We start from the raw sequence: 12,589 nt of genomic DNA on the forward strand, positions 1-12,589 counted from the left end.
CCCTCTGAAGGCTCCAGGGAACGCTGGGACTTGCCCCCTCCCGCTGGCCTGGCGATCCTCTGCAGGCCTGGGTTTGCCCCTGCCGCTCTCCAGTCTCGGCCTCTGTCATTGCACGGCCTTCTCCCCGGATGCCTCAGAATCCAAATCTCCCTCTCCTGATGAGGACCCCAGTCACTGGGTTTAGGGCCCACTCTATTCCACTATGACCTCGTCGTAACTTCATTACGTCTCCAAGCACCCTACTTTTAAACAAGGTCACATTGATAGGTTCCCAGTGGACAGGACTTTTCAGCTGGTTGCGATGACACCATTCAACCCAGTGCATGCCTCCATCAGCAACGTGTACGAAAACAATCAGGGTAGGCGCAGAGCAAAATTCCAAGACTCATTATGATACTGAACCTGTTAATCTCAGGTCCAAAAAATGTTCTCTTTTAACTGGTAATATTCTATGAATTTTTATAGAACATCTGATGCTTTTCTGGAACAAAGAATGGTATGAATAAATAAATACTAAAATAACCACTGTTAATTTGATGGTAGTGTTGGGATATTGGCCTCCATTTGAGAACAAACTCATTATGAGATTCTTTCTTCCATGATGAAATGCCAGTGTAGATCTCAGAGTGATGTCTCTAATTGCCTAGACCTTTTTACATTAGGTATCTGCATGAGGTAGAATTCCTTTGTGAAGATAAAAAGGCTGCTGCAAAAAATCACGCTGGCGCTGTGAGCACTTTCAGACTGGAGGCCATCTCAAATGAGATTAATGATGTCTGCCTTAATGTAAGAAGATTTAGCATAACCAAGATGGCGGATTCTGCGGAAGCCTGCCAGCGCTCATTTACTTGGAATAAATATTATTTCTAATTAAATTCCTAAGGTAGGTTATGCCTGAACTAATGAGCTCTACAGTGGTTTCCTTTGGGAATGAATTTTCTTTCCTAATTCTTAGTCATTTTGATGATTACTGCTCATTCAATCTTACTTGTGGCGGTCAGCTTTGTAGGACATGTTGATTTCTAGCTAAAGGTGCTAAATAACCCTGTGTCTGTCTTTACATGGTGCTCTCATTTTCTAGTTATACTTATCATTTAATCCAAACGCTCTTATAGATTTGTCTGTCCAATTTAGCTGTATATAGCGAGTCAGCTTTATAAAATAAGGAGATCACTAACAAGAAAATAAAACTTCATTCTATGTGAAATGACAGGGAACATAACATCAGAAAATTATAGCATTGCTATTTTCTTATTGAAGTATAATTGACATATTATGTTAGTTTCGGGTGTACAACATAATGATTCCATATTTGTATACATTGTGAAATGATCACCACAGTCAGTCCAGCAACTTTCAAATATGCAGTACACTATTACTGACTCTAGTCACCATGCTGTACATTCCATTCCCATGACATTTATTTGATAACTGGAAGTTTGCCCCTCTTATCTCCTTCACCCATTTCAGCGCCCCCCCCGATTCCCCTCCCCTCTGGCAACCACCAAGCTGTTTTCTGTGAGTTTTGTTTTGTTTGTTTTGCTTTTTAGATTTCACATACAAGTGAAATCATATGGTATTCGTCTTTCTCCTTCTCTTTTTGATGATAGCCATTCTGACAGGTGTAAGGTGGTATCTCATTGTGGTTTTGATTTGCATTTCCCTGTTGAGCATCTTTTCATCTGCCTGTGGGCCTTCTGTATATCTACTTTGGAAAAATGTCCATTCAGATCCTCTGCCCATTTTTTAATTGGATTGTTTTTTTGTTATTGAGTTGTATCAGTACTTTATATATTTTGGATATTAACCCCTTATCGGATATATGAATTGCAAATATATTCTCCCATTCAGTAGGTTGCCTTTTCATTTTGTTGATGATTTCCCTCACTCAGCAGAAGCTTTTTAGTGCGATATAGTCACATTTGTTTGTTTTTTGCTTTTGTTGCCCTTGCCTTTGGAGTCAGGTCCAAAAAATGATCTCCAAGACTTATGCCACAGAGCTTACCGCCTATGTTTACTTCCAGGAGTTTTAGGGTTTCAGGTCTTCCAGTCAAGTCTTTAATCCATTTCGAGTTAATTTTTGTATATGGTGTAAGATAGGGGTCCAGTTTTCCCAACACCATTTGTTAAAGAGACTGTGCTTTCCGCCTTGTGTATCCCTGCCTCCTGTGTCATAAATTAATTGCCCATATATGCATGGGTTTATTTGGGCTCTCTATTCTGTTTCACTGATCTGTGTGTCTGTGTCTATGCCAATAGCACACTGTTTTGCTGGACTACAGCTTTGTAACATAGTTTGAAAGCAGGGATCCTGATGCCTCCAGCTTTGTTCTTCTTTCTCAAGATTGCTTTGGCTCTTCAGGATCTTTTGCGGTTCCATACAAATTTTAGGACTGTTTGTTCTGTTTCTGTGAAAGATGCCATTGGAATTTTGATAGAGATTGTATTGAATCTTTAGATTGCTTTGGGTAATATGGACATTTTAACAATATTAATTCTTCCAATCCGTAAGCACAGATTATCTTTCCATTTCTTTATGTCTTCTTCAATTTCTTTCATCAATGTCTTTTAGTTTTCAGTGTACTGGTCTTTCACCTCCTTGGTTAAATTTATTCTTAGGTAGTTTATTTTTATGTTTATTTTTTATTTTCTGAGGAAGATTCACCCTGAGCTAACATGTGTTGCTAATCTTCCCCTTTTTTTTTTTTGCTTGAGGAAGATTAGCTCTGAGCTAACATTTGTGCCAATCTTCCTCTATTTTGTACTATGTGTCGCCACCACAGGCTGGCTGACCAGTGGTGTAGGTCCATGCCTGGGATCCAAACTCGTGAACCTGAGCAGCCAAAGCAGAGTGCACTGAAGTTAACCACTATGCCACGGGCCGACCCCAGTAGTTTATTCTTTTTGATGTAATTGTAAATGGGGTTGTTTTCTTAATTCCTCTTTCTGATAATTCATTGTTAGTGTATAAAAACACAGCAGGTTTTTGTACTAACAGTGCTAGTTTACGTATTTTTTATTGATCCTGGTTCTTTGCCAGGCACTGCCCCAGGTGTTTTACACACATCAACTCTAATGCGCACGGGAGTTCTGCAAGACAGGGGCTACTGTTCCCCTCCGCTAGATCACTGCGCAGAGGCTCGGGAGAGAGGGGCGAGGTTTAGTTCTGCAGCTCACGTTCACAGCCTCATGCCCTGCAGCCTCTGCTAATGGCGGCAGTGCCCAGCTTTCAGCAGCCCTCCACATAAACTGTCTATCAGTATGTGGTGCATCCAGATCTTCAGTGACTCAACAGGGTTGGTGTTCTGCTTACTATTGCTGGGTAACAAACCACCCCCAAACTTTGTGATATCAAAGAGCCATTTTATCACATTCATAGATTCTGTGTGTAAGGAATCTACACAGGGAAATGAAGAAGCCTATTTCTAGGGCCTCGGCTAGATTCTGTCCTGGTGGGTTCTTCACGCGCCTGCTGGCTTTTGGCTGGAGCCTCGGGTGGGACTGTCAGCCAGAACACCAATCTGTGAACTCTCTATATTGCCTGGGTTTTCTCACCACATGTTAGCCCCTGAGTAGTTGGTCATCTTATAGGGCAGCTCAGGGCTCCAGGGTGAGTGTCCCAAAAGAATTAGGCATAAGCCTTTCCTGAGCTAGCCCTGGAAATTATGCTGGGCTACTCCTGATGCATGCTGTTGGTTACAAGCAAGTGACTAAGATTGACCTAGATTCAAGGAAGGGGACATGGACACCCATTTCTTAATAGGAAAAGTATCAAAGAATTTGCAGACATGCGTTAAAGCCATCACAGTGGGTAACAAATAGTCCACTACATACTGTGACTTGTGGCTAATCCGTTGGTGTTGGAGTTCCTATCTGTCTCCCCTGTTGGACCTTGCCCCTGCCTGCTGACCCACTTGACTCCTAGAAATATAAGCCGGGGAACCCTCCAGGCAAATGCCTCTCTATTACTGGTGGGGCTTCTGCCCCTAATTTCTAGCTGATCTGCTGCCTTGATAAACTGGCCAGGGAAGAGGTGAAGCATTGGCAGACTCCTTTTCAACCTTTTTTTTCTAAGGACAGACAGTCAGAATATGCTTCTCATTAACCTTGGATGGTTTTGCTTGGCTTTTCAGAAGCAAGAGTAGGCTGGAAAGATTCAAATTTATTACTTCACTCCCATGAGATCATGCACCTGGTTAATTCAATTTTTTTAAGTAATTTTATTGGGATTATAATGGTTTGTAACAATGAGAATTCAATCTTTAGTAAATTAAAATATTTGTTGACAGAAAGACCCTGCTGGTGGAGACAGAAATCACTGATCAAGGTTGGTCGGTAAATGTAGAATTAGAATTGAATTGAGCATTTTCCATGTACTTACAATATAAGATGAATAAAAGTCTCTTTTGTTTTTTCCTTTAAAGGAGGAAAAATTGAGTAAAGACATGAAACTACTTAACTGGAAAAGGTGATTAGACAGCAGAGTGGAATTGATGATTTGGTGCCTCCTTTTCCCTGGAGCATCATCCCGAGAGACCACACACAGTTATGACATAAAGTCCAGCTGAAACGTTCATTCCAGATCTCTCTGAATGGGATACATTCAGGCTCAGGGAGCCGCTCTTAACCGACGGTGTTGCCTAGGACAGAGAGCTGTGGAGCAGCGGGGATCAGGAATTCTGATTCGCTCACTTCACATTTGACACATACGCAGGTAAAGCTATTGCTGTTACTGCGTTTCATAATTTCATAAAAAGGCTGCTTATCAAGTAGCCTTTGGAGCGCTGGAAAAGAAAATGTGCCACTCAACAGTCTTCCATGAAACTGTTCTCTGAATTAACAGAAATCTGAAGGGTAGATGTGCTATGTATCTAGATTTCTTCAGGATTTTACTATATTTTTAAAGGAAATATTATGCTTCATAATTATCAGAATATTTTCTGCTATAACGAGCTGAAATACTACATTTCCCAATTTCTCTTGCAACAGGAGAGCAGGCATTTGACTAAGTTCTAAAGGGAGGGTATAAACTCCCAAGTCTCCTTTACTTTTAACTTCTGACTCTTCTTAAAAGAGAGGGAGTACATCCTTCATGCTGCCTGGAATGTGGGCATGTGGAATGTGAGCATGATGGCTAGAGCTTCAGCAGCCGTTATGAACCATGTGGTGGAAGCCACCAGCTGAGGATAGTGGAATGAGAGCCTGGGTCCCTGACCTGTGAATCTACCACACCTGTCTTTACATGTCATTCACTTCAGAGACAAATAAACATTTTTCTTATTTAAGCTACCATTCATTGTGGTTGCTGTTATTGTTTATGGAACCCAAACTAACTGTTCTTAATCCTAACTGATACACTGTCCTTGAAGATAATTTTATCAGCTTTGGTCCCAGCAGGAAACAGAAGTGTTTAATGAAGGCATATATACAGAGATGTGGGCAGGGTTAAGGGAGCCAATCAGGGCCTAGGAGCTCCAGGAAACTGTTCCAGGGCCCAGGTGTGGGGGGAAGGAGGAGGGAGCTGTTCCTAGAACGTGGTGAGAGCTGTGTCCTGGGAGAAGGGCTGGACTGCAAGTGTTGAGGCCATAAGAAAGCAGCCACAGCTGAAACATGGCTGGGGGTGGGGGTGGGGGGAGTGGGTACAGAGACCAATTCTCTCTCCTCTTTCTTGATTTTCTGCCAGTGCCTCCTGTTGGCTGAACCCAACGACAAGCCAGGCGGCCAGGGAAACTAGGGGATGCAGTCAGTAAAGGTCAACCTCGTGGGACACTGCAGAGAAAACAGTGAAGAACCATTCTGGAGGGACGATGGAGCAGCATCTCCATCATCTACTCTGTGGGCAGCAACTCCACTTTTAAGAATATTATCCAAGGCACATAATCAGAGAAAAAAGTTCACTGCAGGCCAATCTGCTTTCCTGGTCTGAAAAGAGCCCATGTGTCAGTCTGTCTACAGAGCTGTGTCGCTTAAGCACAGGGCAAGGCTGGGAAGGACTGTTGACTACGGGCTCGGGAGGGGAGGCACCGCTGCGCACAGGATGGGGCAGACATTTCTGTACATTCAAAAATTGGTTGCATATGGATGACTTGGCATTTGTGTTTTTTAGTATTTTTTGATCCAAAAAAAACCCCCAAACATCACAGATCACTTTTGGAAGTGGAAAATAACACAAGAAAAAGCTTAATTCTTGATGTAACTTTCTTGTTGCATGTTCTTTTATCAGGTTGTTGCCTGCATTTATATAAGGCTAGCAAATGGGCAGATGTAATAAATTATATGTGACCATTTGCTAGCAGGCATATTTAAATTATATAATTTATAGAAAATATATAAATGATATTGAGAAAATTTTGAAGTACTTAGCAGAAGAATAATTTCTTTAGTAAAATGGTACCATTCATATTTTAATCACATCTTCCACATTTGAGCTGGATATCCAAATCTCCTATTGACATTTAAACATTAGGCTGATTTTTTTTAACTTCCAAAGTAAAAATACATTTCAAAGCTATGCTGCCTTTGTTAGTAAAAGGACAGAGATTTTTGTCATATATTATGGGAATTCTAAAATAGGCTTTTCAAAAAATAAGAGAAAAAGCATAATATTTTTATAACTCTTTCAAAGTTCTGTAAGGTCTGTGAAAACGCCTTTCAAAGAGATTTAGAAATTAATTGAACAACATCTCTTGGGAATTATATTGTGCAGTTATTATAATAACATAAAAATAATCAGAAATTGGAACTTCAAATTAAGGACCCCAAGCAGGAACTGAATTTCTTGTATTTTCTAGGCTGTGGTGAATGCTAACCTGTTTACCAACCACTTGTCACCTTCTCTTAGTAAGTTAAATATAAAGAAGGTGAACTGAAAGTCTCTCAGCACCTTTGTTGAAAATGACCCACATGACCTTTAAAAAATTCAAGTGTGGTTGGAGAACAAGGGTTATCAAGAAAATGGTTTTCTCCTTGAAGGTTCAAGGGTTTTTGATGGAAGAGCTATTAAGTAACACAGGGTTTGGGATACTAATTATGCTCTCTGGTAGATATACAAAATTTTTAATGAAATATTTCAAACATGGAGAAATATATATTTATTGAAGATCATAATTTTGGATGACTTTCCATTTTCACCTCACATAATGAGATCGGAGCTGATTCAAATATACAGGATTTTCAAAAAAAGTACTTTTTCAAACCATTAATAAATGAGTTATCATATGCGTTATCTTCTCTAGGTCCGTTAGACTGACTACAGCAGAAAGGGGAAAGAGAGAAGCTACAACAAGGCTAAGTAAGCCAGTTACAGAATTTGTTTTAAAAAATCTCCCCAGTCTTTCATATAGTCATTCAATTCCTTGTGCTGGTATTTGGAAAACATTTATTTGTCAATTATTTATTTCTAAATAATTCAAGCACTGTATCAATTGAGTAATGGCCAAGAACTGGTTTAAAAATCTCTTCTCTAATACTCAAGGAATTCTGGGGTAGAGAAAGTGGCGGAACGAAGGAGTAACACGGGTACAAGAATTCCAGAACAATTCCTCCATAGTTTAGTGACCCCAAATGTCCCATGTCTTGTTTCATTTCTAGCTTTTGTTATTATAATTTGCTCACTTAAAGATTTTCACTTGATGCTCAAACCAAAGGAAAATCTGGGGAGGGTTCTAACCCCAGGCAAGTGGACTGTGTCTTTTAGTTCCAAAACGATGCTTTCTATAACAGGATCTGGTATCAGGGAACAGACAGTGGTCCACATGCTTGTACAAGGCCTTACTGGCAGATGCAATTCTCTCTTAGAGGTATTCAAAATCTTTCAGCTACCATTGCATACCTTGGGTCATGTCATTTGGCTGACAAGCAGTGATGATACAAGACTGCTCACGCTAGTGGCCAAATGAAGGCTTGGCTCATTCAGCCCATTCTCCACCAAAAGGAAGAAACGGGCAGAGAAAGCCAGAGGGTGACCAGGAACCTAAAATTTTGCCTGGACTTTTAAAAGATTGAGAGGGCAGGGCTACTGGGGTCTTTGACGAGAGGAACTCTTCCCTGGGTTAGAACTGCAACAGTTGCCAACCTTCTGGAGCTGCTATCAGGAAGATGGAAGTGGGGGGTTGTGAGTTCTGGGGCTCCAGGAGCTTTCTTATCCTTCAAGTCTTGGTTCAGTTGTGATTTCTTCCCTGAAGCCTTCCTTAATTTCCTAACTTGGAGTAACTTCTCTCTTCTTTGCAACCAAGTCCTCTCCTCTGCCACTAAGTGTTATATCTCTGACATCATGTACCTGTCTGTGCTTCATAGAGCCTCCTGAGGGCAGGAGCTGCACTGGATGCGCCTGTGTATACCCAACCACCCTTACTGTGCCCAGCACAAACTAGGTACTCCAAAAACGTTAATGAATAAGTGGGTCAATCTGACTGAAGAAGACCTCAAGTAAGTAGATGGTAGGCTGCTAACCATAGAGCAAGAAGGGATTATCGTGGTTTTGGCAAAGGGGAGCTCAGGGAAAGCTGGGACGAAGCTGGGTCTATTGGCCACATCAGTTCAAGCGCATACGTAGGAGTACACCGACTTGGGGTGTAGCTTTCCAAACGATTGCCCATGCGACCATTTGTCCCATATTTCCTCAAGATGGCTTCCACACCAAACTGTCACCTTGGCATAAACAGTATACTTTTTCTATGAAGGGCTTTCTTTTACGTTATTTTATTGAACAACTCAAGTGGGCAGGTACCCCCATTTCACATGCTAGGATGCTGAAGCGAAGCAGGTGAATGACTCCAAAGTGTTCTGTCCTCACATCCTTAGGTATCTGCCTCCTTACAGGGAGTGCCAGGAAAAATGTTCTTATTCCATTTTCCCCGAGAATGCACTCAGTTCATATATGAAAACCAAACTTGTACTCATCATTTTTTATGAAATCAACGTTTCATAAAACACTTTGAGGTCTCATGTAAGTCCAAGTTATTATCATTAATCAAGTGACATGACAAGGACAGTTCTTTTTATAGACTCGTTATATGAGGATGTTAAAGAAGGCCAGGATGCATGTTAGCTTGATAGTGATATGTTTGACAGTATTCTATGAACTCTTTCTTATTCACTTGCTTTGGCTTGTGTGGTAATACTGTAGTCTTCTAGATGAATGCAGGTAAATGAAATTAACAATACATTAAAATGAATCCTATTGGAAATCAGGAAGGAGGGGAATAGTCGCTGGGCTCCTGCAGGGACTAAAGTTCACTTATTAAAAAAATAACTTGATTCTCTATCTCTAGGAGAAATTTAGCTTTAACATACAAAGCTATTGCAGTTCAATCTCCTGGATTTGGGCATTTTGCCGCAGAGGAACACTGGCGTTCAACATAATTAAAGTACACCATGAGATTTTCAGTGTCTTATAGATGAGGAACGTAAGGCACGCTGAGAAAAACACCTAGTCCAGGTTCTTTGGAGAATCACTGGTGGCCCAAATGACAACCCACAGCTTTGCCTAGACCACTAAAATATACTTTCCCAAAGGGTGATAATAGTTTCACTGTTTACAAGTTATGCAAAGAATGAAATACAAAATGTTTCAGAAACTGAAAACCCTTTTTTAAAAAACAACTGATATTGAGGACACACTGGTTTATAACATTACATAAATTTCAGGTGTACATCATTATACTTTGACTTCTATATAGACTACACGGTGTTCACCACCAAAAGTCTAGCTGCCACCCGACACTGTACACATGTGCTCCTTTATGCTTTTTGCCCTCCCCGACCCCCTGCCGCTCTGGTAACCACTAATCTGTTCTCCTTATCTATGTGTATGTTTAACTTCCACATATGAGTGAAATCATACAGTATTTGTCTTTCTTTGTCTGACTTGTTTTGCTTAACATAATACCCTCAAGGTCCATCCACGTTGTCACAAATGGCACGATTTTGTCTTTTTATATGGCTGAGTAGTATTCCATTGTATATATACACCACATCTTCTTCATCTATTCATCTGTTGATGGGCACTTGGGTTGCTTCCAAGTCTTAGCTATTGTGAATAGTGCTGCCATGAACATAGGGGTGCATAATATCTAATTAGTGTTTTTCATGTTCTTTGGATAAATACCTAGAAGTGGAATAGCTGAATGATATGGTAGTTCTATTTTTAATTTTTTGAGAAATCTCCATGCTGTTTTCCATAGTGGCTGCACCAGTTTGCATTCCCATGAGCAGTGTATGAGCGTTCCCTTCTCTCCACATCCTCTCCAACACTTGCTATTTCTCATCTTATTAATTACAGCCATGCTGATGGGTGTGAGGTGACATCTCATTGTAGTTTTGATTTGTGTTTCCCTATTAGTGATGTCGAGCATCTTTTCATGTGTGTTGGCCATCTGTATATCTTCTTTGGAAAAATATCTGTTCATACCCTCTGCCCATTTTTTGATTGGGTTTTCGTTTTTTTGTTGTTGAGTTATATGAGTTCTTTATGTTTTTTGGAAATCAACCCCTTGTTGGATATGATTTGCAAATATTTTCTCCTAGTTGGTGGGTTGTCTTTTCATTTTGTCGAAGCTTTCCATTGCTGTGCAGAAGCTCTTTAGTCTGATGTATTCCCATTTGTTTATTTTTCCTTTTGTTTCCGTTGCCTGAAGAGACATGATATTCAGAAAGATACCGGTAAGACCGATGTCAAAGAGTGTCCTGCCTATGTTTTTTTCTGGGAGTTTTATGGTTTCAGGTCTTACATTCAAGTCTTTAATCCATTTGAGTTAATTTTTGTGTATGGTGTAAGATAATGGTCTACTTTCATTCTTTTGCATGTATCTGTCCAGTGAAAACCCTTTTTTAAGTCACTAAAAATTTGTATGTCTACATTAAAAACAACACCAACCTGAGACCATGCTGGGCACTTTTACTTAAAGCTAAAGAAAAAAACACAAATTCGCATCTATTTAGAATGTGAAAATATGTTTGTGCAAAAACATGTATTTTGTTATCAGTCTGTTTTCCATACTTATTACAATTGAGTGTAAGATCTTTATATTTTTCATTTTCAATAGGGATTAGAATTTTAGTAGTTTCAGAAACACACAAAAGATGGCATTAAAATATCTTACATATTGGTAATCTCAGCCCAAGAACTTCTCACGTTTATCTTGTGTTCCGAGACATAGTCTTCATAGAGTCTAGATCAGAGTGAGACAAGACAGAGAACAAAACAGAAAAGGGGCCTATCCACGTCAGCTGTTGGAAACTTGTTTTGTAAGCCAAGGCCTAAAAGTCCGTATGTCTGGCACGGTAGTACGGAACACACAGTTGATTTTCATTCAGCTTCTAGAGAAAGGTATCCACTATGACAGACGGCCTTATCAAAATCACAACGAGCTGGCCCCCTCTGCAGGGGGCAGCAGCTGGGTCAGTAAGACTGAAGTGAGAGCTCTCACAGGCTTCTCAGAAATGGTTTTTCCATCGTGGGTGTTTGGCCAGCTGGGTAGGTCTGGCATGAACATGTGATTTCCAAAAGAATCAGCTGGGATCTGCTCACGTGTTTCAAGGCAGCAGCTAGTGAAAGCTGATCTCTAGGCAATAAATCATCAATTTATTTAATTTTCAAGAAATTCCTTTAAGATGCTCATTCTGCTTACATTGTTTAGAGCTCCTTTTTATTGTGTCCAAAATTTTGCAATAAGGTAAAATAAAAAATTAAAAAATGTTTCGGAATACATGGTAGATGAAATCCCGTATTTACAGCACACAGTTTGATTCTTATATATGTGCGTGATTAATCAAAATTGTGTCTTTAAATAACAACTCGATATTCTTCAAATTGGACTCAGAAACACTACTACGTAACATTTATTTTAACACTGATACTTTTAGCATTAGCTTTATTGACAGTATGACATTTTCATGCATTCTTAAATTTCACAGTACTTTTAACATTTACAATGTTTGATTAAATTCAAATTAACAAATATTCAAGACTACATGAGAAAAAAATGAAATGAGATTATCTTTTTATATAATCAGCTAAATTCTTTTTAAGAGTAAAAATCTAATACTGGGATTTAAAAACCTAACTTTCCACTGCTCCTGTTAATTCAACCGTGCGTGGATCCCTCAGGCCACGGGGCTGCCCATGAGCCTCTCCTGTCGGAGAGCCATTAGCCTCTTGAACCACTTTTCCTCAGCATCAGCTTTCTCAATAAACAACTGAAATAAGAAAAAGAAAAAGGAAAATTGTTATTGTCTGCCAATCACTCGATTGGGCCTTACATGACACAAATACACCGTCACAGAATCCATCTTCCAGCACAGGACTTGGCGACTTTTAAACTCTTGACGACTTCTTAAGTGAAGATCATCTGTTGGAAGTAATAACGCTCGGAAAGTCTTGAAGCAAATATCAACATCGCTGGTTAACAACTTTACATCTGATTTTGTGAAGTTTATTTCCTACGATCTTTCTGACATAGTGAAATGACACTATTTCACAAAAGAGCAACATATGATGTTAGTGACATGCTCACAGTCAACGAACCAACGAATGCCGAGCCAGAATTAGATCTTTTGGTGCCAGATTAAAAACAAAACAAAACTCTTT

At 39.9% G+C, this 12,589-nt stretch overlaps 1 protein-coding gene across 1 annotated transcript in view; it reads right to left on the reverse strand.

The window, feature by feature from the left end:
- Nucleotides 1-11,812: 11,812 nt before the first annotated feature.
- RSRC1 (arginine and serine rich coiled-coil 1) overlaps nucleotides 11,813-12,589 on the reverse strand; it is a 407,598-nt gene continuing 406,821 nt past the window's right edge. The window contains exon 11 of the mRNA XM_070511416.1: nucleotides 11,813-12,198. Coding sequence (XP_070367517.1) covers nucleotides 12,106-12,198 — 93 coding nt within the window. The 3' untranslated portion in view covers nucleotides 11,813-12,105. The remainder of the gene's footprint in view (nucleotides 12,199-12,589) is intronic.

Source organism: Equus asinus, chromosome 5, assembly GCF_041296235.1.
Source record: "Equus asinus isolate D_3611 breed Donkey chromosome 5, EquAss-T2T_v2, whole genome shotgun sequence".
Taxonomy (NCBI): domain Eukaryota; kingdom Metazoa; phylum Chordata; class Mammalia; order Perissodactyla; family Equidae; genus Equus; species Equus asinus.